Raw genomic sequence first — 25,291 nt, forward strand, 5'->3', positions numbered from 1 at the left:
ATCATTTTATTCTATTTAGTTTATAATTATTAGCTTGTTATTATTGTTCTATTATATTCTTTTTGCACTTAATTATTTTTTATAACATTCGTCTAATATTCAAACATTAAACACACAGCACATTATCCTTTAAGCCTTAATCACACAGCAAACACGCTAACACAAAAGTGCCTAGGACTTTAATTCTTTTGTTTCAATTTGTTCTGTCCCTACAACTTGGCCTTCTGTGAATGTAGGTTTTTATCTTATCTTGAGCTCACTCCCCTTTCCCCTTGCCAGTCTCCCTGTTGCATGCAATTCTCTCTATACTGTCGCTATTGTTCTCAGCGATCTCAGTGCACTATAGTCACTCTCTAGTGACAGCGCTTCTCTGGCGCTTTTTATTAAGCCAACTGCCCGTGCAGACCTCATGCTTCAGCTGGCCTCTTTGACCTCGAAGTCGAGAGCGGTAGCCGCAGTGCTTTTATCTCTTTTTCTCCCTAATCTACAACTTCACAAACATCATACAACATACAACAACTGTGCCTTGCTTGCACTGATATATCACAATAACTATGCCCTCTTGATTCCTTATGATGCACACTCTTTCCATTAGGTCCCAATCTTGAGAACTCTTTTTTAACAATGAGCTTCAAATTTTTAAAGTTGCAACATCAACTTCAACACAGCTATAAATACACTTTTTCAGCATCAGTACCACATCAGGGATTTGTACACTGTCTATTTCACTGTACTCCACTACAATAGGTTGCTCTGCTTTGTTTTGCCAGCTCGGTTTTGCCCGGTCAGGGGGGCATGTGTTTTTGCAGTTTTTGTTCAGTCTGTGGTGATTTCTTCACCATTGCTTGATTGGTAAAAACTGTTTAAGAGTTGCTGAAGTCACTGAAGGGTGGAAGTGAAACAAGATTTGAAACAAACTGCAAGTGTGAAAAATAGTAAATTGAATTGCTGATTTGTTCTATTTTTTTATATCTTGTTTCACTTCCACCCTTCAGTAACTTCGGCAACTCTTAAACAGTGTTAAAGTGCCACCATCTAGCCGACATGACTGAATGAGTGTCAAGAGTGGCTGTGCTTATAAAAAACATCCATGCCAGAAAGTTGTTCACAACCCGTTGTCCAAAAAAGGGGTTTCTCTGACATGTCTGACGTAGGGAAAAGGAAGTGCCAAATATCTCAGACTGTTGAACATTTATGAATCTCAAGCATAGCCCCAAAAGTACACATAACTTTTATGTGAAGAAATCACCACAGACTGAGCACATATCAAAATTTAGTAGAGAAAGAAAAACTGTATAAATCAATGATACATTATACAAAGAAGTTGAGATCAAAACACTTCTGGGCTGGGTGCTATTTAAGTTTTAATACAAACACCAGAAATCACACGTTCACACAAGACAGCACAGCGTGTCACTGCTGGCTGTAAATAACTACACAGAAAACAAAACACCACACACAACACCCTTTAGTATCACATGCATGGTTAATCAAGCTTTTTTTTCCCAAGAAGATGAGTCAATCACACTTCTATACTGACTTTTTAAACAGCTTACAGTACAAAGCATAGCTTTCAGGGAACCAGGCTGCTTAGAGAAAGACATTATATGTAGCTATGTTAATGTTGCTATAATCTAATTCCTCTGAAGCTTGTACTGTATGCTAATGATAGGAAAGCAAGCTTGTCAAACAACTATATTCGACCGTCCGGCAAAAGAAAGAAAGAAAGAAAGAAAGAAAGAAAGAAAGAAAGAAAGAAAGAAAAGACCTCCCACAGTGTGTTAGCACAAAAAAGACAATGTGGCAGTCAGCAATAGACAACAGACTCTGAATGAACAAATAAAGTTTTCATAATGAAATATGAACTTCAAGTAAAGTGTGACATTCAAGGCCATTCTAGACCAAGAAGTTCAGGCATTTATCCATTAAAGGACTCATAAATTCCTCAGGTGTAAGTGAAGAATTACACCCCATTTTATATTTGGCATTAAATTGTGATCTACATCTGTCTCTTGTCTGGATGGGGGAAAAAAAGCATATGTCAATGCAAGGTGTGAATGCACGCAGGCTGCACTGCGATCAGAATGCATTTTGCTCAAATCGTGATCAGATCTCAGCCAGGAGTGAATGCAAGCTGTACAGTGTCAGCATATTTAAAAAAAAAAAAAAAAAAAAAGCTAACAGGACACCTTATTCAATCTCATGTAAGCCAGAAAAAAGCTACAGACAAGCCCTCCTTCTTCTTTAAGTTGACTTTCCACCGGTCTTGCTACCGGCCCTGAGCGACAGCCTTGTCAACCAGATAGATGATGTGGTTGCCATGGCCCATGGCCCGCCCATTCAGGTGGACGAATTATAACTTGTTGATAGTGTCATTGGGCCTGTTGGGTTTTTATATTTTTAAGAAACAGCCAAAAAACATGCTATGTGTTATTAATCAGTATTTGCTCACTGTCAATGAAGTGTGATTAAATTATTAAAAGAACTGTTCTCCAGAACAAGCTGTTCTGTATGCTATAATAGGATGTCTATTCGCTGACCATTAAAAACACCCAGACATAGGGGTAGTCCATAGGGCACAAAAACATGTTTTTGTGAAGATAAAACAGAAGTGCATATAGGAACCAATCCCTAAATTGATAGCTCTACGACAGTACAGGGAGGAATTGATCCCTAAGTATGTAATTTCCTAAGCACACTACTGTTTTTTACATCCTGGACCTTATTTCTAGCATAAAATAAGATCATTTACTCACCCAGACAACTTTAGTGTCATTTGGAGTCGTTCGGACAAAATTAGATCCAGTGGAGTGCCGCGTATATCTATATAATGCGAGAGATCGGGGCACTGAATCGCAGCCTCTATATAACGCATTATCTGCCACGAAACTAGTTCATTTCACCAATGTTTTGTTATGATACGCTAGTGTTATTCCCCTCTGAGTCCGGGGTCGCCTGTTATCAACATCCGGGGTCTGTAGGTTGACCTACTAACCTCTGACCTGGGTGATGTCATCTCTGAAAGCCGCACCCACGACAGCCGGCTTGTTTACCTGTAGTTTGCTACTGCTAGTTTTTTGCAACATGGCTGAATATTTTTCCGATTCTGAGGTGGTGGACGATGACTTTGTTTATGATGGACGTCCTTACCGTTTTGAGCCAGAGTACACGGATGAGGAGCTCGTTTAAAGGAGGATGTGGAGGCAGAGAGAGGAACAGCTGGCCAAAGAACAACAAACGGCTGCGGCTAGGCTAAACAGCTAGGTCAACCTACAGACCCCGGATGATGATAACACACAACTCAGAGGGGACTAGCACTAGCGTATCACAACAAAATATTGGTGAAATGAACTAGTTTTGCGGTAGATAATGCGTTATAGAGGTTGCGCTTCAGTGCCCCGATCACTCACATTATATGGATATACGCGGCGCTCCACTGGATCTAATTTCATCCGAATGACTCCAAATCACACCAAAGTTATCTGGGTGAGTAAATGATCGTATTTTATGCTAGAAATAAGGTCCAGGTTGTAAAAAACGGTAGTTCCCCTTTAAAGGTCATGACACATATGAAGAAGTGCAGCCGACACATGTACAAAACGTGAAAGAGTAGGGTCTTCCTCCTCTTCAGGGTGATGTCTCCTGTGACTGGTGGATTAGTGTGCCGAGAGGCTGGGGCTTAGCCTGTGCACCAACGAAGGGAGAGCTAAGTTTAAACCATGGCACCTCCCCATCAGTTTGGACTAATCAGATAGATGCGTAATTTTCTATATTATTCTGTGTAATGCTAAGATAAGGTATTCTCTTTTGGGACATTGGCTGCAGCAACTGTTGACAGACAGTTGTCTTCAGACTGAAAACAGAAGAGAGATCCATGTACATGCCTTTTGATTCTCCAATGCTTAAATAAATAATTGTACTAAAAAGAAACTGATTTCTCTGGATTCTCTTGAAGCAAATAAACGAATGCGCCAACAGGCCTCTATGTCAACTAGAACTGGCCCCTTTCACGTACTGATCAGAAAATGCTGTCAGCATTGAAACACGGTGTAGAACAACATGTTTGAAGGGAGTATCGTGGCTTTATGTAGCACTTTTCTACCTTAGGTTTAACAATTATGGTTTGAGTCATAGCATATTCATGTGTGTACTGTCATCTTATTATTGTAAATTATTGCTTTCTTCTCAAAAGCTACACAGGAAGGCTTGCTGTGAAATGCTGTGGTGACATATCGATATGTATGCAAGTCATCATTTGGAGGACAAGCAGCAATATAAATTAGCGGCATTCAGTAGCCTAAATAAACAGTTGCCATTGTTAGCGTAATAATGTTAAGCGAGGTAAAACAAAAAAGCGGCCCACAGAAGAGGAAGGTTTAAAGAGAGCAGTTGGAGAGTACTGCTAAACTAACAAAATTAGATTAGGTTATTTATATGCTTCATCCAATGCTAACGTTAGCAATGTTGGTGAACTTGACAAACAGCTGGAGGCTAACCGCTGTGAAGGATCTGCAGCAACATGTAGTGAGATTTGCACAGCATTGCATTTATATATTATATTCTCCAAGCTCAAGTTGATAAAGTCCGATTTAAGGAACAACATGAGACAAGAGCAACTGAGTGGATTAGCAGTACTCTCCATAGAGAACTGCAGAGCCAGGAATTTGGACTTGAGCAGTGTTGTGAATGACTGTGCTGAGCAGAGGGCCCGTAGGGTGAACATCTAATGGGTGAGCAGCCTACAGGTTTCTCTTTGTTATGGAATAGGAACAGGGATTTAAATCTATAGCGACTTAATTGTTACCTGTCGTGTGTTGAAAATGTGCACCTACTGTAACCTGCGCCTGTGATAACATTTGGCCACTGTGTCATTGAATTGTGAATTTTATGAAGGCTGTGCTTTTCTTGATGGCTACTTGTTCTATGCTTATCACTACTGTATCTTTGTGTTGACTCGTTAGTGCAGGCTGGCTATAGCTGTTTTGGATATTTGATTATTGGCTTTTGGTTTGAGTCCAGGGCAGGCTGTTATTATGTTGGTAAACCCAGGGGCGTTTACCCAGAATCAACACACCAGAGAGATGAAGTTTACGTCAAAAAGCCCCTCTAGTACTTCCTGTTCCCCATTCTGTTCACTGCTCATTGCATGTGTTTAAGATAAAGTCCTTCAAAGTTAAGATGAAAGTCAGCTCTTTATAATCAGAGTTTCCTTCCAAATCCAATCCTCTGGAGTCTGGAGCCATTCCAACAAAATATGTCACAGTTGTCATACTTTCTGACATCACTGTAAGATCACTTATAATTTCAAATACTGCATGCTCATTGTGGCTATCTAATCCAATCTTTTTTTTAATTTGTCTGTTTTTAATTCGTATCTTTGAAAACTTGACTTCAGAATATCACACAAAGGGAGAATTATTCCATGCAAAAATGGAATAAGTCTATAACTCTCACATCACACACTTAAATAAGAGACCACTTCCTTCTTTCTACACCATTAACTGTACTGCTACTGCCTCTGCTACATCAAAAGCAGATTCTGCTTTTACCTCACCCACATTCAGAAACAAAAAGACAGAGATTTCAAATTGACTTTTCTTCACTTGCCTGAGAGATCGTATGTCAACTTAACTGCGGAATAGCGCACCACATGAGGTTCTCAAGGAGGTTCTTTCAGTAGAAACAGACGGCTCTGATCAGCCAGACTTCATCAGGTAAGTTTCCAATACGTTATACTTGATCATGCCAGTTAATATACTGCTGGATTTAGGATTAATGCAGCTTTACACTGTTATTTATCATCATTGTTGGTCTTATATAGAAGTCTATTTCTTCAAACTGTGGAAGACTTTTTGTAATCGTCACAAGAATGTATTTTTACGTTTGGTGAGAACATTTGAATGGATGGCTGGTGTGTGATGATCTGTTTCAGACGTGTGTATCCCAATCGAGGGCATTAACAATGCCATTATATGCTCTATAAAGGAATGGCTCTTGCATACAAAGATAAGTGTTGCTTGGAGAAGATCCTCTTTTACAACTCTTTGCTTCTTATTTAGTTTCATTTCATTTAAACATCCCACAGTGTGTAACATCAACAAAGCCTCAGAGGGATATGGACAAAGAGAGAAAGATGATGATTTTCCTTCTGCTGGTGGCAGGTAACACAATTAGACACTTCAATATGATTCCCACATGCACTCCACTTAAAGGTGCACTATGCAGTTTTGGGGAATAATTCTTAATCAGAAGAGAAAAACCTGCTTTTATTGATTTTCACGACTGAACAAACAAAGGACACTTTCATTCAGTTAGTTTGTTTCCTTTCCAGCTTCAAACAGCATTCTGGGGACCTAATCACACTCTGAGCAGCTTGTTTATTCATTTCTGGAAATAAATCGAATAAGTATATTTCAGTGTTTTTGTTATTACCTGGTTAATATTGTAAAAATTACTTTTCTGAGTTTGAATTTCTTTTCAAAACTACATAGTGCCCCTTTAAACAAAACAATCAGACAAAACTTCCTAGAGGTAATAACTTTCTCAGTCACTTCCATGTTCTCTTTCAGCCATCAGCAGCCATGTGTTTGGTGAGGAGTGGAAGGCCAATGTTGTAAAAAACCTTAACGCCCTGGTTTCATCCTGTGTCGTGATACCCTGCTCGTTCACCCCTCCTAAAGAACACCAGAACTCCAAGCGCACTGGGATCTGGCATCTTTCAAATAAGCGAGATGAGATAATCTTTTCCGATGATGAAGATGACATTTTGGATAAGTATAGGGGCCGCACACAGTTGTTGGGACGTTTGAATCAGAACAACTGCACCTTAGAAATCACTAAGGTTAAAGATTATGACACTGGCCCTTTCTGCTTCCGGATTAAATTAACTTCCACCTCTGAGGACTTCTCCTTTGCTGAGGATTGTGTCGAGTTGAAAATGCTCCGTATGTCACCAACTTTCCAAAATTTCATAAATCAATGCCTGTTCTATGCCACAATGATTGGCTCTTACTTAATCTCTACCTTTTTTTTTATTATAGTTGATCCTCCAGATCCTTCCCTGACTCACCCAAAGACATTCATTCAAGATCATGCACACTCTGTCACCTGTTCTGTCACCTACACCTGCACCTCCCATCGACCTACACTCACATGGAGTAGGGGCGCTAAAGATGAAATCTCTGAGACCCACAAAGAAATTCATCCTGGCACGTGGGAGGTGATGTCCGTCCTGACGTTCACTCCTAGAGAGCAGGACGACCACACTGATCTCACCTGCACAGCAATCTTCCATGGCAAGAAGACGTCCTCGAAAACACTGACACTTTATGTAAAACGTGAGATCTTTTCACTCTGCTGCTGAATTTTCAGAATGTCCTTTATTTTGAAATGTATATATTGGTTATGATTGTGCAATATAAAGTAAGAATGCCTTTTATTCTGTCTGTTAGGTAGAGAAAACTATAACCACATCATCATACCCACAGTAGTGGGCATCGGTACTGCTGTGATCTTTGGATTCTTCTGCATTTTCATGGTGAAAAAATACAAGTGAGTAATGCAGGACACTGACTTCAAGTGAGAGACAGAGCACATCAGAGAGGTAGTAAAGTTTTTATGAGCCTAAGAAAATGATACATTTTTCTTTTTGCTAAAGGAGACGCATCACTCAACTCCAAAGTCAGGATGGCAGGTAAAAATTTTGTAAAGCAGATTAATTTCATAGTGTTTCACTAATTTCACATGATTTCAGTTATTTTGCTTCATTATCATGATGCATTTTTCTTTAACATTTAGTGTGTGGAACCGACTGTCCAGGCTGTCTAGGAGGTGATAAAAAAAGTGTTTTTGAAAATCTTTTTTCTGTCTCATCCACAAGACTTAGAAAGAATACTGTTGTCTTGCAGCTTTTCATTTTAATGATGTATAATGTAATCTGTGAAATTTTCAGGATTCGTTCTGGTGGCCCCGGACCATCTCGATCTGATCAAAGGCAAGAGGCATTTCACGGGTCTTTAGCGCTCTGCTAAACATAACTTTAGTGACCTATCCCTTCGGTGGTTTTGTGTAGACCGCCTACTGTGATCTTACACCTCTGTGCAGAACCTTCTTTGGTTGTTTTTGATAAGATGGTTGCTTTATTTATATGCCACATAACATTTGCATAGTTTCTGTTCCTCCTTTTTTCTGTGCAGATGGTCTGCGTGAGGCACATCATCAGTATTTGGTTGTTTTTCCAGGTCAAACTTGGTTTTGACAGTTAAATCAAATTTAACCTTTCAGAATGCACTTTTTCTTATAGTGAAACTGGCACATCTGGCATGCTTATAATTTATCTTACATTATCTGTGTTTTTTCTACAACAGGAGGCCTACGAGGGACACGTACACAGGTCATGAGTAAGTGTGTTAATAGTATCAAAGTTAACTGTTTGTGTTAACTGTATAGTGACACAAATTTCAATCCACAGACCCAATAATGCAAATTCAAAATCCGGTGCCGAGCAGAAATTCTCCAAACCTCGTTTCCCGTCCCCCAAAAGGTACTTGGCTTACTCCGCTTGAACCTGACAACTTAATGAAATATAGATATAGTATATTTTAGTACAGCAGAGTCCAGTTTCATTCTTTTTCTCTTGTCTTCTTGTTATTGCTTTTGCTGTGAATGGGCCTCAGCCAGCAGAAATCCTGCCATTACAAAGAGGTATTATTAATTCGCTCATGATTTATTCTCCAGAATTAGGTACAGTAAAGTGACACTGTCAGCATCTATGACCATAATCTCTCACAGGATGACCTTGATGATGGTGACGACTACATAAACACTGCGGACCTCAACGTCTACGGAAACCTCTGAGACAAAATCTTCCAAAGAGAGCTGGGATCAACGCAAACAAACCCATCCACGCTCATCATCATGTATCATATGTATTCAGCGCTTCTGGTGATTGCAGTCTTGTAATACGTGTCTACTGCGTTCATCTCTCCTGTCAAGCAACATAAATATTTCTGTCCTTGATTGTTTCATCATATTGTTTCGGAAAAATAAAATGCATTTTAACTTAAAACTATCACTGGTTTCATGAAATTTGTTTCTGAATGTCTACAATTGTAATGACTTCTGCATAGCAGTATGTGTGTGAAGATTTTGTTCCAAAGGTAACAAAATCTTCCAACTACCACCTCACTTATTAACAACAAGTGATAATATCATGTTTATTAGCAAGCTGTTGCCAAGCTAACCATCTGCTATAGCTCAGACATGAGAGTGGAATCAATCTCCTCATTTCACTCTTAAAAGGCAAATAATTTATTTCTCAAAATGTTAAACGATTTCTTTAACAAATTTATGCCGAGGTATAAACTCATATACAGTATTTGATATTTTAACAGTCATTCCCAAAAGTGACTTAACACGGATGTGGGACACACAGTATAGTTCACAGAAAGAGAGCTACTATGGCTTCATGATGAATGGAAAAACTGTAGTAATGGATAACAAAATACATGATGAAAGAATCATCATTTGGTTTTCATACCAAGTCAGGTCAAGTCCTTGACTGCAAGCAGGATCTGCAGCCAACTTGTGATTGGTAAATTGTACTCTCCACCCACATTTCAGGGGGAGGTTTCTTAAAATCAAGTGTGGGTGTTCGGGACTTTTGATAAAGGTGGTAAAATCTCTTCATGACCGTTCAGCTCTGGAGGTAAGTCATTTTAATCCTTAATGAGAACAGGTCATAAACGAACCTTTCTTTTCCCCACATTTCACACATAGGTTAGTATTAGTTTGTAAGATGAAAAAAAGTTATTATAGCTTCTTTAAAGTTTTACCTGGTAAATAGTAACACAGATGTTGTTTATTTGGACACCGTGTATCATGGTGCCTTAAGGTTTGTCACTGGATGTAAAGCCCTCACTCACCATTGCACTTTATATGCCCGAGTTGAGTGGCCATCTCTGGCAGCACGCCGCCTTATACATTGGCATATTTTTATTTATAAAGCCATCTTGGGTCTTCTCCCCCAATATTTATGTAATTATGTCTCTAAATCTCAAAGCAATTACCGCTTGCGTTCTAACGAGTTTTATGTATTAAATGTGCCCAAAGTTAACTCTGAATTTGGTAAGCACTGCTTTAAGTACGCTGCACCTGCTGCTTGGAACGCACTGCAGAGAACACTAAAGTTAAAGGGGCTCATCAACCTTGGGTCTTTGAAAACTCGTGTGAGAGAAATTGGAGCAGCTTCATACCGCACTTGTTCTTGTTTTAATGTGAATCTGGAGCTTTAGTCCTGTTGCTTCTATTTGTAATGTATTTTATCTCTGTTGCTGTGTGATTTTTGTGTGTCTTGTAATTGTTGCAACTTTTCTATGCTGCTGTCTTGGCCAGGCTTCCCTTGAAAAAGAGACCATTGTGTCTCAACGGGACCGACCTGGTTAAATAAAGGCAAATAAAAAATAATAATAATTTAATGAGAAGTCTGAGACAGTTTAGCCATTATTTAAGTATGAAGCAGCTCCTGCATGCTTCTCAAGTATATATCTCTGTTTTGCAATTTCAAATCAAATATAAATTCTAATTCAATCTGTTTTAATTCCTCTTGGGAAATAATCCAACATATGACGACAACAGGCAGAAATGTAATTATTTAGGCTGAGGTAATTTTACTGTGAGCACAAGGAATGATCTGAGTCCGTTGACAAAATCTCTATCTGTTGTAGATTAAATAAAATAATGTTTGTTTTTAAGCTTTCCCTCTGTGATTTAATATGTATCTCATAATATAATTTGCATGTATCCTATGTATTCTTGTTCTGCAACGCTGACATTGCTGTATATTCTTCCGGTTCAGTTTTGATCGTGTGTTGTTTGAGCTTCACTGTGTAGGATGATGTATGTGCCGAGTTTGACACTAGACACTTGACTGTTTTCACATCACTGCTGAAAGTGTAAATGGTTCTGTGATCTAGACTTTTAGAGGCGGGTCTACAGCATGATTTGTAACTTCACAAATATTTTGAAAGCCAATCGTGATCCTGTATTTAATGTAAGTCCATGTCGACGCCTCCAGTGAACAAATACTGTGAATGATCTTTTCAGTAGTAGAACACAACTCCTGTGAAGTAGTTATAGCAGCATTATGTGGAAATTGTCATGTTTTGTGATTTGGCGCCCCCCACAGTTTCTCAGTGCAACACCACTGCCATAAATCCAAATCCCAGGTCTGTAACAGTTTGTCAGTAATGTGGGTGCTGACGAACAAAACTCATGACTGCACATCAAAACAATGTTATGTATTGAAAACTTGTGTCTTGATGTAAACATGTAACGCTGTGATCCTACCCTGTCACTGAAGTTACGTAGTGCAGAAATACCATTCACCCCATTAAAAGACACTGTACCATTAAATGATTGTGAGGCTGTTTTAAAGGTGCAATATGTAAGAATTTTAGTTGAAAACATGAAAAATACTCAAATATTAAAAAATAAATACAATTATGAATGTGAAGAAAAAATGGTTTGACGTTCTGGCTCTTATATATTGTGTTGCAGAGATATCTACAGTAGGTAGAATTATTTAATTCATCAACTTTCTCAACAGTTCACGTCGTTCATAATGTAGTGATCAGTGATGTCAAATGTTACTGACACATTATCGTTGTGAACTATTAGCAATATTATATGAAGAAAAAAAACAAGTACACAAGTCCCACCTTTCCCGTTTGACAAAATTCTGATTTGTTTCCTGGTTGATGTCGTTTTTGGAATTTGCAATCGTGTTTTCGGACTTGCTGTTTTGTTTTCAGACTTGCTGTTGTGATTTGCACCTGTCGGCCACCGGAAGACACACATCCTCTATGTCCTGTACATTGTGTACAGTTGGATGACAAAAAAGTTTTATCTCTTACAATACTAAGATGTTCATTTTACACGTTTTAGGTATCTGCTACCATCTACACGATGTCTGGATTCAGCCATTGTCTCCTGAGCTTCTGTATCTTAGGTACTGCTATTTTGTGCAATTCAGCTTTTGTTCATAACATAAATATTGACCTATTGTTTTGTTTTGTTTTGTTTTGTTTTGTTTTGTTTTTGATAACTTTCTTTTTGCATTTTGGTCTTCTTGCAGGATGCATTTGCTGCAGTTCCAGGGCTTGGCATGTTCGGATGCCAAGAAATATCAAAGCAACGTATGACTCCTGCCTTGTCATCCCATGCACTTTTGACTACTATCGGTATCCACCCAAAAATCCATCTCGTGTGGTTTGGTACCAGTATCATAACCATAATTATCCTGTGGTTTATGAAGACCGGTACCCAAACCAAGTCATTGGCACATTTAGAAGAAGAACATTTAGAGTTTCTACTTCACACGAAAAGCAATGCAGTCTTCTAATCTACCCAGTGCGATGGTCTGATCACAGACAGAAGATTTACCCCTGGGTAGATCCAGAGAATGTCGGGAAAAGCACCTATCGATTCTTTGATACGACTGTGACAATTGAAGTAGTTGGTAAGTTATAATGTTGAGTGTAGAAAAAGATGCACTTTCACTTTGCACTTTTAATTCTCCACATTTCTTTCAAGGCCAGGCAGAGAAACCAGATATTACGTTCACTGGCAACATGAAGGTTGGACAGTCTGTAACAGTGATGTGCACTGTTTCTCACACCTGTCCCACCTATCCACCCACCCTGAGTCTCAACATCCCACCGACAGGGAACAGACTAACTCATCGGTCACTGGGTGATGGCACGTACAACACGACCTTGACGACCACATTGAACATAAAGAGTGACTTCCAACAAGTGGAGTGCACCGTCCAACATACAGGCGGTCTCACTGCAAAGGCCACGGAAATCTTAGAGGCACAATGTATGTGATGGGTACGCAAGATTAAAAACATTTTTTCTTTTATGCAGATTTTTTTTTTTTACATTTACTATTTTTGTATCTCAGGCTCCTTTTCACCCTTGACCGTCCAAACTACATCCGAAGAATTTCTTGAGGGCCAAGCAAGCGAAGTAACCTGCACTGCCGTGTACACATGCCCGAAACATCTGCCAACAATCACATGGAGCTATGAGGGCATGCCAGCCTCCACTACTACCAAAAAAACTGGGACTGCTCAGTGGAAGACTGTCTCCACACTGACATTGACAGCATCAGCTAACGATAACAGAAGATATCTGAAATGCAGTGCACAATTCAGTCGCAGCGAGAAGAGGGAAGGAGGCATCTTCCTGCGGGTAAAGAGTGAGTAGAACTAATGATGAAATGAAATGTAGAACTGAAATGTATTTCTTTCTTTCTTTCGTTCTTTCTTTCTTTCTTTCTTTCTTTCTTTCATTCTTTCTTTCTGTCACGGTAAAACTAGCTTCTTTTTTTCTAAATTTTTATTACAAGACGATGTAAAAAATGTTTCCTCTTTGTTTTCTTTTTTACAGGAAACATGCTCTCCCGCGGTTGGTCCTTCACCACCCCTGGCAGCATCACAGGCATGAGAGGCTCATGTATCATCATTCCTTGCAGTTTCACCTACAGTGCCGATCGTCCCAGTGACCTCCGAGTTATATGGTACTTGTTAGAGAGCAATGGATACCCATCTGTATTTGACGAAGGACAGAGTGTTGTTGGTAAATTCAGTGGCATAACCAGCTTGATTGGATCTGTGGGGACAGGGAATTGTAGTCTTAAGATTGAGAAGCTGGACATGACGCACAACAAGGACAGACTTTACCCCTGGGTAGACAAGAACCCTATTACCTCTTATCGCACCGTGGGTCACACATTTTACGACAAAACCACTCAACTTATTGTTTCAGGTGAGTATTTGGATACATTCCTTCTCACCTTTAGTTAAAATATGAAACTCTCTAAATGACTATCCTTGCTTTGATTTCGTAGACCGTGCACAGGAACCACAGCTTAGCACGATTGAGATTCTCATGGTGGGAGATCAGAGCCAAGTGTCCTGCAATGTGCGCCATACATGTATCACTGATCCCCCCATCCTGACCCTGAGTGGTATAACTGGAGCAGACAGCACGGTGGACAATTTGGTATCTGATGGGATCTGGGAAAGGAAAGTGGAGCGAACCTGGACTGTTCAGGAGGACGACCAGAGAGTGAAGTGTACCGCTCGCTTCAGTGGTGGTCAGGAAGCCACAAGTGAGCTCAGGCTGCATGTTGAATGTGAGTACAGTGTGAGACCATGTGTAATTGGATTTAAAATGAAAATACTCCTGTAAGCCTCACTATCACATTTCTGCTTAGGCCCGTATGAAACAATCACGATGGTTGAGCGGCCAGGAAATACAACGGAGGGTGTAGCGAAGAGTGTAACTTGTACTGTTGCCTACAAGTGCAAGAAAAATACACCCACCATTGTATGGAACTACAAAGACATGCATAGTTCGTTTGACATCAAAAAGATCTCCGGCAACACCTACCATGCCGTGTCAAATCTAACCTTCATTGGCTCTCTTGAGGATGACGGAAAATCTTTGACCTGCACTGCTAAGTTTTACAGTGGGGAGACCTCGGACTCTGCAACCATTCATGTAGAAAGTAAGTTCCCACCTGTCACACAGTGGCCACTTGAAGGAAACTTCCTTACTTCCTTTCTAGCAGAAAGTTAGATGAGAAGAAAAACACGGTCATATCCATACCTTAAAGCAACATTATGTAGTCATTTGTATTTTGTGCGATTTGGCGCACAAATCCCCCAGGTTTCTGTAACGACTTGTCAGATGTAATTTACTGCAAACTACAAACAAAACGTGACATGTCTTGTCGCAACAATACAAGACGTATAACTTAGCAAGCCAGCTAATATTACTTATTAGTTTGGTAGGTAATAAAAAAGTCGTCTCTACAGCTCACTAGTTAACAACAAAACAACAATTCACCGTTCTACAGGGGCACTGGACTATTTATTGGCCACAGCCAACTTCTTACATCTCCGCAGGTTGCTCAGAGCCAAGAAAAAGCCATGACCACCAGTAAAATTGTGAATTGTTGTTTTTTCACTTTGGTTTATACAGATTAAGGCAGATTTTATTGCTGTGTCAGGCTAGCTGTTTTCTCCCATTTCAAGTTTTTGTGTTAGCTAATCTAAGCTAACAGGCTGCTGGCTGTAGTTTTCCTTTTAACAGACATATATGAGAATAGTATCAATCTTCTCACAATACTTTCTGCCAGAAAGCAAATAAGGATATGTCTCAAAATGTTAAACCTTTGCCCAATGATAAGAGAATACTTGAATAAGGTTTAATTCATAACTTCTTGCTGTCATTTTTTCCAGAATATGAGAAACAAGTTGAAGAAATAGATCCACATGAAAATGACAGTGGGTGTACTTCGGCATTCTCTCAAACTCATTTTGCTCTCATCTTATGCTATGAGTAAATACAGTCTACAGTCATCCCATCATGGCTTGTTTGTCTCTTTACAGCGCTCCACGTTCTGGCTGCTGACGTTCCTTTCAGATTTACCGCCCTGACCGGCTCCTGTGTGGTGATTCCCTGCACCTTCCAATATCAGGGGCAGGAGCCTCTCACGCGTGGCATGTGGTCCAAGAAAACTGGAGGCTTTATCTTCCATAAAGCCCGGAGCCGTGTGCTTGACCATTTCAAGGACCGCACCAAAATATTAGGAGATCTGACTGAGGGGAACTGCACATTAGAGATTGACGACATCAACTCCTTTGACAATGGACCCTTCTGTTTCCATGCAGAGAGAGGAAATGACAAATACAGATTCAACAATAGCTGCGTATTTATTGTCATGAAAGGTCTTGAATCAATACTTATTCTTCATCTTATTTAAATGTGCCAAACTATTAATCTGTTTGCTCTCTGAATGACATAAGTACTCTGCTTTGTGTTTCGCATGCTCAGCTTCCCCAGTAAGACCAGTGATGACCCAGGTCCCAGCAGAAGTCGATGCTGGCTCAACGATTACTGTCTCGTGTTCTGTGACGCACACGTGTTCATCACATCCTCCCGAGTTCTCATGGAGCGTCTCTAACCTCACCAGTGAGGTCACGCATACCTGGACGCCAGAGTTCATCTGGGAGACGACCTCCACCATCACTTTCATGGTTACCGGAGGAGACGGGGTCCAAAGTCTAACCTGTACTGCCATCTTTCGGGGTGACAAGCAGCAAGCCAGCACAGTCGAGCTGACCGTGAAGGGTCAGAGCACAAAATTCATCTTTATATGTCTTGTTGTTCTATCATACATGGAGGTGTGTATTTCCTAAAATGTGCCTGCATCACCAGGATCGATGATGTACCAGTTCAGAAGCTCACTCCCAGTAACCATGCCCGTCTCAGCTCTAGTCCTGATTGTAATCATCTTAGCTGCAGTGTTTGGAGTGGTCATCTGCCGGAAAAGGTAGAGTAAATACGAGTCAATTCAGACTGTGCTAATATGGGTAATATAAATGTTATTGATGCTGCCAGTTGTACGTTGATTTATTAATGAATGTTTTTCTGGCATTTATCTTTCTTACAGGAAGCGCTCTGACGACTCACTGAGACCACCTCGACCGGAGAAAAGGTGTGTAGATAAACTTCAATGCGTAATAAGGAATGATTACATAATTGACGACTAGGTTTTAGTCGAGAACACTTGCATTAAGAAATTTTCATTTATAAATCAAATGGCCACTGTATACCCCCGTACAATGGCAGTTCTGACGATTCAGGACTCACATAATATTGTATGTAACACAAAACATAAGTATGAATAGTATTTTTTATATTATTATTATCATCATATTATATTTCACCAAAAAATACACCTTAATCCTACTCACTGGAACTTTAACAAATACAAACAAATATTAGACCTTAGTTAGATCAACAGTAACAAAAGAGAGGCAGCAGAATGATCATATGAAAAGTTAGACTTGAAAACACACAGCTGCTGTATGGGACAATGATTGTGAAGCTTAGCTGAGACAGCTGATGCCAATCAGTATATTATTTGTCAGTGAAAACATACATCCTTCATTTCTACCAAAAATAAATGTAAATCTGTCTCTGCGATTCAAACTTTCACAGGAGATCACTCTGGGATAGATTATCCAGGTAAGGTTTTCTTAAAGACTGCCTCAGGATCAACTTGTGAACAGCATGTTTACCCCGTCTTACTTAAAATAATGTCTCTTGATCAAAATGTCCAGGAGATACCCTGAAGGCAGCGAGAGACTGCCAAGGCCTGAAAAAAGGTTTGTCTACAGACTGCTTGTTTGACAAACTGGACAAATACAATAGAGCTATACTGACAAATAGTAACACTTTTCTGCTTTCCATGCAGGAGGTCCATTTGGAGCCGATTTTCCCGGTAAGAACAGCCAAGAGTAAAAATGTACTTTAAGTCCCTAGATGGAGTGCCTCATGTGATACATTTCTGTCCTTTTCAGTAGAGAGGAGGATGAGCGCATCGGGTGGCAAAAGTCCAGGTAGGTGTTGTTCAGTGCTGTTGACCATTCTTACTGTTTAAGTGTCTAATAGTTTAACATTTAATTGACGCTCTTCTTATAGGAGGTCGATCTGGAACAGATTTTCAAGGTACCAATTTCAACCTTCTGTTTTATGCTGAAAAAATACCTGATATGAGTAAAAAAATATCTATTATTCAAACTGTAATATTTCTAACCTTTGCAGACGTCAAGACAAAATTGTAAACCTCAGTGTTGGCTATGTGTAAGTGTTGATCAGCGTTCCTCTTCTACATCACACAGCCATTATTGTCAAGCACATGAAACTGATATTGTGTGATTCCTTCCTCCTTCTACAGGAGCAACACTGAAAACTGCCACCTTCAAACCTCCAAACCACGCTTCCCATCTCCGAAGGGGTGAGTCTTACTAACGCAGCTGCTTTATAATGACAAACCACTGTGTTTCATTTAGCTGTACGTTAATTATCCTCCTCCTCTTATACGTCTGTCTGATCTAGAAACCGGAGACCTCCCCGCCCTGCCAAGCCTGAGGTTAGTAGTGCTGAATGTCCAAATGTGATGTTAAAAAGTAGGTTATCAATAAACACATTCCAACTGAAGGAATGTTACTTTTAACATCGGACGTGCTCTTCTCTTCTGACACATTCAAAGGATTACAACATCCTCCTAAACACATGATGGACTACCAAACAATTTACCAGGTTAATAATGCATAAGCAAGCAGTGTAAAACATATTCTTGTAATTTTACATGAAATTACTAGTTAATTATTGCAGTAATAAAGAGGAATATCCCAGTAATCTATTGTGTTTTTACAGTAACCGCGACACAATATTACTGTGAAAATATGATATTTTGATGTAAAATTACAACATGGTACTGTAATAGTCATCTGTAGTTATCGCTAAATTACTGTATAGTGATGTACAATCACAGTATTTCCTTGTCATTTACTATTTTTACTGTATAATTACTACAACTGAGTAGCCAGTAAATTCCTGTAAATGTACAGAATATATACTACATTAAAATACTTTATATATTATATCTATTGTGAGAATTTGCTGTGAAAACCTGGTGATTGTTAACAGTGAATGTGTGACTAATATACCAGGCTGCTGTAAAAAAAACAAAAAAAAAACTACTTGTGCCTGGTTTCCTTTATTTAGGACACACAAGGTGTACGAGTACGAGTGGCTTTTTCTGACCGCTTGTTAAATACACTGTGGTCGCATGATGTTTTCTTTTTTATGGCTTGGGAAGGATTGCTTCAGTGCACTTATACACTGCCTGCCAGTATACAATGTATTTTCTTTTGTTTCTGAAACATAAACTAGAAAGCTTCAGATTTTGTGACTGATTCCAATGTGTTCTCACATGTGTTGCAGGATTGCATGTATGGCAACATTTGAGTTCTTCAACATACCTTAGAAACATCATAAGCTCCCAGGACCATGTTGCTGTTGTCATTTTACACACATTATTTACAATACATGTTTGTTTGTTTGTCTGGCATTGAAATTTAATTTTCTTCATTTAAAGAATGTACTATATCAGCTGTCACTTAAATGAGTGTGTGCACCTGTTAAATAAACATAATAATACTGTAACTCTTTTGCCTGAGTTGTTTGAACTTGGTTTGGTGCGTACATACAAACCCCAAAGTGGTTTGATTATTTTCTTCTAAACACTTGAGAGGGAGGTAGCTGTCAACAAAGCTACAAGTCCACAACTAATCGACAGTTATTGTCTTACAGTAAATGTGAAAACCATGAATGACACAGACATCAGACTTCAAGGATTCAGAAAATGTATTTTTATACACACTATCAAACTATGAGGGGTGATTCAGGTTTTAGTCTAGAAGAGGTGAATGTGTCTTGCATTACTGAAAAGCAAATATAAATACCTTCAAAAAAAGGCATGAAACAATCGTGTGATGTCAAGAAGTAAAAACTGACTGATGAGGCGCTTTGGGAGCAGAGTTTTCTGTGGGACAGAGGAGCTTCTGTTGGTGCAGACTCTGGGCTTTTTAACTTCCGGTGCCTACAGTTTACAACACAGAGAAGGGAAGGAAAAAACAAGAAAGCATAATAAGTGTTATTCAAAATTCAATTCTACCATCCAAACAAAAATGTATATTATGATCACATCCATTCTTTAAATTGTTGTACTAAGCTGCACTCAAAGAATCAACAGACACATGTCCTCATTTTCTATAACGTTCATGTTCCTGCTGCCGGACAAAGGGGCGAACTGGAAGATGCAACATCACCTAATGAATTCTTGAAGAGTGTATACCTGTTGTATAAATGTGTCCACTGGATGGGAGACAGTGCTCATAGATACTTATGTCCCTCTCCTCTCCTCATATCTCCTCAAGTACCTACTCTATCATGCTGACTCACGGTAGATACAAGGCAGTAGACAGTAGTCCGCAAGACTGTAGCTGGATGCTTTGTAGAACATAACCAGGCCCTCTCCGACCTCACTGACCTCCTGCATCACCACCTCTGCAGCCTCCACTCATCTGATGCCAACCTCCACCACTCAGGATAAGGCACCGGACCTGGAGTCACTTATCCGGGTCATTAAGTCATGAAATTAAAACAATGTTTTATGGCTGAGGGCTGAGGATGAATTGAGGTAGAGCTTAATCTTTAATCTTTGATAGATTAAAAACCGTAATATTTTACTGAGGCCTTCAACTTTTTCCAAAATTCATGACTGATTTTTTATTCCTGAACAAACTAAATAAACAAACTCTTCGTTTTCATGACTGAATTAATACAGTCTACATAGTGCCCCTTTAAATCAGTGTCTGGGATCAGCAAAAACAGACTGCAGGCCTAAATCAGACCTGGACCTCCGTGACTCTCTTTCACAGTGTTTGATCTCCAGCTTTGAAAACTGAATGACTTCATTATGAGACAAATGTCAAAAGTAGGTTTTTGCGTTTGCAACATTTAAATGAGACAGAAAAGTGTTTAACACACTCAAATAAAACACACAATTACACTCTAGCACAATTGTATTTATTCAGCATCTGTACATTTCATATTTCTGATCATTCCAATAAAAAAATTGGGGCTGAACAAGTAATCCAAATGTAATCAAAATCACAATACAGCCAGGTGTCCAATATCAGAAATGCAGAAGCTGCCTTTTTTTTTTTTTTTTGGTAGATAAAATTTGTCACAACATAACATAATACATGACTGATCACTGTGGTGTTACAGAGATGCCTGACTGACAAATCATTTTCTCCAGACTTGGGGGAACATGCTTGTTTGGAAAAACCCCAACAAAAAATAACCATAAAATCATCATCACTTTTGGATTTTTTCTGTGAAAATAAAAAACAAAAACTTCCCACTAAAATCCTGACTCATATTCCAATCACAAAGTCAAATAAATATTGGTTTATTTAAACATTTTTTGCAAAATGTTAAGCCTTAGTTTAGGGTTAATAGCACGTTTGTATATTTCCTTTTTTGTTTACTTCAGAAAGTCTTGTTCTACGCAGGACAGTTGCTATTATCTTTCGAGGCAACATGCAAAAACAGGAAATAAGCAGGTTAGAAACTGTATTAGGCAGGAGTCAAGGTGCAATCATAACTTCACTAAATGATATTTTAAATGCGCTGCTTGCTTAACTACTTCTACTTTCTCACATTTTTGTTGAAAAGATAAGGAAAGGGGTGTGAGCACTGTGCAGATAAGAAGCCGAACTGAAGCTGCTGTCTCCACCAGTTAAGAGAACATGAGCAAAGATACCAGCGGAGTCACCAGGAGCAGGAGGCCAGCACTTGTGCTGCTGGCACTGTTGCAGAAGTCTCCCTGACAGCAAGTCATTTCTCCACCGATGGCTGCTTTTATCTGTGCATTTTCCGTATGTGAGCACATCTGCTTGGAGGCGCAGCCCTTCGAGATCTTGGTTTTATCTCCGGCAGTCACTGAGAGAATGGAAATAATGTCAGTGTGTGAGCTTAAAGTTTCCTCTGTGCTGAGGAAATGTGAAACAGAGTTAGATGTTTTGTTACCTCTTTTTGTGATGCAGTGGTCCTCATTCCCCGCGCAGTTAAGAGTAAGGGAGCACCTGTCGCCCTCGCAATGGTAGCACCTGCGACCATTGGGTTCGTGTCTCTCGGCCTCTGTAACAAAGGACATATTTTGGGGGGAGGATGATGAATCTGCAGGTCACTCTCTTCTTTAGTGCCCTTTGTCAAAGGTTTCTTGAACAGAAGGCTATGGACATTACTGAACACGTTGAAATAACAGCTATGAAACTAACAAATTTACAAAATGTAAAGATTTTGCCATTTGTTTGTTTGTTGTCGGATTAAGAACATGATACCTGCAGCTGCACTGTGGCAGTTCTGATGGGGGTATAATTCCCATGGGCTCCCCAACAACAGATGATGATAGAGGGTTCAGTAATTTCCCTCCTTTGGGCTCGTAAGATAGTCTTGTTCGTGCCCAGGACAAGCATTCTTCAAAGGGCCCCCCAGCACATTATTTTAAATGCTTTATTCTAACACCTGAAACATGACAAATGCAACCAGCCCTAACGTTTAAGGCTGTCATGTGGGGAGAGCAGTTTTAAAATCCTTCACTGGTTTTGTTGCTCATGCAACTAAACGGCAATTTAAACAAAGAAGAATCTAAAGACCAACAGTCACGTGTACGTGAGTTACCAGGGGCTTGTTGGGTGTTGCAGAGGTCGGTGGTGCAACAACTGCTGGTAACTACAATCCTGGAAATTCCAAAGTTGACTGAGCCCTCAGTGCACTCGTCGTCCTGAACACAAGTTTTCAGGTGGACATCAGACAGTTTTGCATTACCTGCAACGAAAGAGCAACCTTAGGAAACTGGGCCAGTCGAAATGTTTGACAATTAAAAAAACATTGCACCACAAAATACCACACCTGCATAAGAAGAGATTCTCCGTGAAGCACACTGATAACCTTGTGAAAGGCAGGTCTTTTGTGTGGTGACGCAGGCTTGCGAGCTAACCGGAAGACACCTGTGACAATTCAGGGTGTAGGCTGATAGGACACACAAAACTCAGGTAAGTAATAGAAAAGAAAATAACAAGTTTTATTTTCTATCATGGACGAACAAAATAATTTACCATCTTAACTCAGAACAAATAACAGCAAATTATCATGAAGAACGATGTAATTGGACATGTACCCTTAAATGACCCATGTGGCAGCATTTGTAAAGTCAAATGTGATGACTGAAAAATACAATCCCTCTTTTCCTTCGTATTAAGCAGTTAGTAAACAGATAACAGAACAAGAACTTGCCTTCAGGGAGAAGCACAATCCCAAAGATCAGTGTGTGGAGATGCATTTTGTGATGGTGGGACGCAACTGAGTTTTCCTTCTAACGCTTGCAGCTATAAGTAGTTCTCCAGAGAGGGAGTTGTCCTCACCCTCTGACCACTGACCAATGTGAAGCTTGAAAAAGTCATGTAAATTCAGATAGATCTGGCAGTCTACAAAGCCTAATACTTTCTGAAACATCTTATCAGTCGATTGCAGCATATTTCCGTTTCTGGAGCATTTTCAATTTACTTATCAAGTGACTGCACGGTGGCGGATACTGACTGTGTTTGCCACTCATGGGGGCGGCAAACACAGTCAGCCTCCATGCATGGTGAAATGACAAGCATGGCCTTTATTTTAAAATAGATGAAGTAAATTTAAACAATCTAATGAAATGAAATCCTCTGAAATACCAATTTTGGCTGATGTTGAGAGACTGCATTGGTTTTGCAACTGCCATGCACTAAATAATAAGGAACTTCTGAGCTTGTTGCAACACGCAAACACACTTACACACACGTCATCACCATCAAGATGTTCCTGAATGATAATTTCTGCAAGTTAATTCACTGAGCACTCACCCTGCAATAGTTTTTACCCAACACCCAGTATTTACACTTGTACCCTACATGTACAGCTTTTGCTTAATAGAAAGTGCCTAAGAGCTGTACAAAATCCTGAAAATCAATATAGAGAGATGAGATCAACATCACAAACTGATTCTCGAAGACATTTAGCCTCTTATCCAAAAACATTTCTTCAGTGCTGAATGAAGATGTCAGTATGATTGATCTGAAACCCCCTCCTCTGCATGTCCAGCAGGAGACTGCATGCATTAATCCAACTCACACATTCTGCACTGAATTTCTGCACCTGTTAAATAAACATGGCAAAAACTTTCATCGTGCCTTAGCTGTTTGGATTTGGTTGGGTGCACACACACAAAGTTATACGATTATTTTCTTCTAAACAGCGCAAGACTCTACAACCATTGTCTGTCAGTCAGTGTGAAAACCAGGAATGTCGAAGACATCAGACATCAAGGATTCAGAAAATGAGGTTTTACACACACCATCACACTATGATGGGTGACTTTAGGTATTATACTAGAAGAGTGTCTTTTTAAAGAAAGCTCCTTCACTGCTCAACACATGCGTACACTCAAATAAACAGTGCGATAATCATGTGTGAAAAATGTATAATCTTATCACAGTCAGTCTTTAGATTAAGAAATGCGTTTCTAAAAAACATTGAGAAGTGTATAAACTGCCTGTTGTATAAAATGTGTCCACTGGATGGTGGTACACTGCTCATAGTTTTTTTCCCCCACAAAATGTCTTCTACTGTTCTCACATTTGCTGTTACACACATGTAACTGAAAAACTACACAGTTATGATAGGTGGGGACGGGCTGAACAGTCGACGCAGAATCATGATCTAACTATGAGGACATACATCATCAGCACTGCCTTCATCTACTACAAAAAATGTGTTGAAAAAGCTGTCATGTAATTCACCTGCCAAATTAACTGAAATGGTTGATTTAATCTGTTGTATCACTGCGTCATATCAGAGTTGGTTATTGCTTAGTGTCAATCTTTTAATTGTATGGCCAAATTCTGGCCTATTGGGAATGCATATTTCAACACTGAGTACGGCCCCAGTTACCATCACTTAGTCATTCAATTTCTGACTGAGTTTTAAAGGGTCACTATGCAGTTTTAGAGGAACAAATCAAACTCATAACTGAAAGATTTATAATATTGATGAGGTAATAATACAAACTCAGAAATATGTATTTTTTGCCATAACTGAGCAATCAAGCTGTTCTCAGAGGAAAATAAGGTCCCAGAACACTGTTTAGGTGGCAGGGTCCGCCAAATATAAACAAAGTAAAACAGTATGAAATTGTGTTGTCCTTTAACGTCAGTCTGTTTATTCAAATAATTCCATCACGAAAACCAAGAGAGTTTGTTCATTTAGTTTGTTTGGTCATGAAAAAGTCAGTCAATGAAGATTTTTCTCTTCTGATTAAAATTTCTTCCCCAAAACTACACAGTGCACCTTTGAGGAAAAATGTTTTTTTAAGCATAGGTGTATGCTCCAAACATACCTCAAAAAGAGTCTGTGGTGTTGAAGTCTAGCAACTTTGCAGAACTCAAGCAGGTTGTACATATCTGCAGCCTCTGTGTGGGCTCTCAAAAACCACAAGTAAGCTATCTGAGGGCATGCAAACAGGAACACATGCAGCAAATTTGCAGCATGTCAGAGAAATCTAATGGTAATTGAACATGGCATATAAGTGCACTCATCATTAAAAAGGGTGATAAATAAATTTAATGTAAGCTGACAACAAAGCAAAAATGTTTATGAACAATATTCTGATGAGTCTTTCAAATAAGAACATCCAAATTCTAAAAGGGGAATTTAGATTTTTGTGAGAAAGTCTTTTTTAGGTCACGGGCCATTTTACTTTAACC

At 39.4% G+C, this 25,291-nt stretch overlaps 3 protein-coding genes across 5 annotated transcripts; 2 read left to right on the top strand and 1 right to left on the bottom strand.

Moving 5' to 3' along the window:
* Positions 1-4,688: 4,688 nt before the first annotated feature.
* Positions 4,689-9,040, top strand: LOC311259318 (myeloid cell surface antigen CD33). 2 transcript variants are annotated; one of them, XM_084356384.1, is made up of 13 exons: positions 4,689-4,730; positions 5,534-5,714; positions 6,086-6,161; positions 6,570-6,944; positions 7,041-7,337; positions 7,452-7,551; positions 7,658-7,693; positions 7,798-7,830; positions 7,952-7,993; positions 8,367-8,399; positions 8,471-8,542; positions 8,676-8,703; positions 8,791-9,040. In XM_084356384.1, the coding sequence occupies exons 3-13, from the start codon at positions 6,116-6,118 to the stop codon at positions 8,854-8,856; spliced, it is 1,128 nt and encodes a 375-aa protein (XP_084212510.1). In that variant the 5' UTR covers positions 4,689-4,730; positions 5,534-5,714; positions 6,086-6,115; the 3' UTR covers positions 8,857-9,040. The 2 variants fall into 2 exon arrangements, with proteins under 2 accessions (XP_084212510.1, XP_084212509.1); XM_084356383.1 differs by lacking the exon at positions 4,689-4,730 and having other exon boundaries at positions 5,521-5,714.
* A 651-nt stretch (positions 9,041-9,691) lies between these two features.
* LOC311259305 (uncharacterized protein) lies at positions 9,692-19,088 on the top strand. 2 transcript variants are annotated; one of them, XM_084356362.1, is made up of 22 exons: positions 9,692-9,706; positions 11,944-12,007; positions 12,134-12,517; positions 12,592-12,879; positions 12,964-13,260; positions 13,452-13,829; positions 13,912-14,199; positions 14,281-14,574; positions 15,311-15,355; positions 15,461-15,799; positions 15,906-16,202; positions 16,290-16,404; positions 16,525-16,569; positions 17,076-17,102; positions 17,198-17,242; positions 17,332-17,358; positions 17,438-17,476; positions 17,559-17,585; positions 17,682-17,720; positions 17,815-17,874; positions 17,976-18,009; positions 18,867-19,088. In XM_084356362.1, exons 2-22 carry the CDS (start codon positions 11,965-11,967, stop codon positions 18,888-18,890), a joined length of 3,135 nt encoding a protein of 1,044 aa, XP_084212488.1. In that variant the 5' UTR covers positions 9,692-9,706; positions 11,944-11,964; the 3' UTR covers positions 18,891-19,088. The 2 variants fall into 2 exon arrangements, with proteins under 2 accessions (XP_084212488.1, XP_084212489.1); XM_084356363.1 differs by having other exon boundaries at positions 17,441-17,476.
* A 234-nt stretch (positions 19,089-19,322) lies between these two features.
* LOC311259323 (urokinase plasminogen activator surface receptor-like) lies at positions 19,323-22,907 on the bottom strand. Its single transcript, XM_084356389.1, has 6 exons — positions 22,791-22,907; positions 22,407-22,526; positions 22,176-22,322; positions 21,522-21,632; positions 21,256-21,434; positions 19,323-19,524 (listed from the first exon to the last, which is right to left on the bottom strand). Exons 1-6 carry the CDS (start codon positions 22,834-22,836, stop codon positions 19,390-19,392), a joined length of 738 nt encoding a protein of 245 aa, XP_084212515.1. The 5' UTR covers positions 22,837-22,907; the 3' UTR covers positions 19,323-19,389.
* Positions 22,908-25,291: the final 2,384 nt, after the last annotated feature.

Source organism: Pagrus pagrus, assembly GCF_965226575.1.
Source record: "Pagrus pagrus genome assembly, chromosome: 7".
Classification (NCBI taxonomy): Eukaryota; Metazoa; Chordata; class Actinopteri; order Spariformes; family Sparidae; genus Pagrus; species Pagrus pagrus.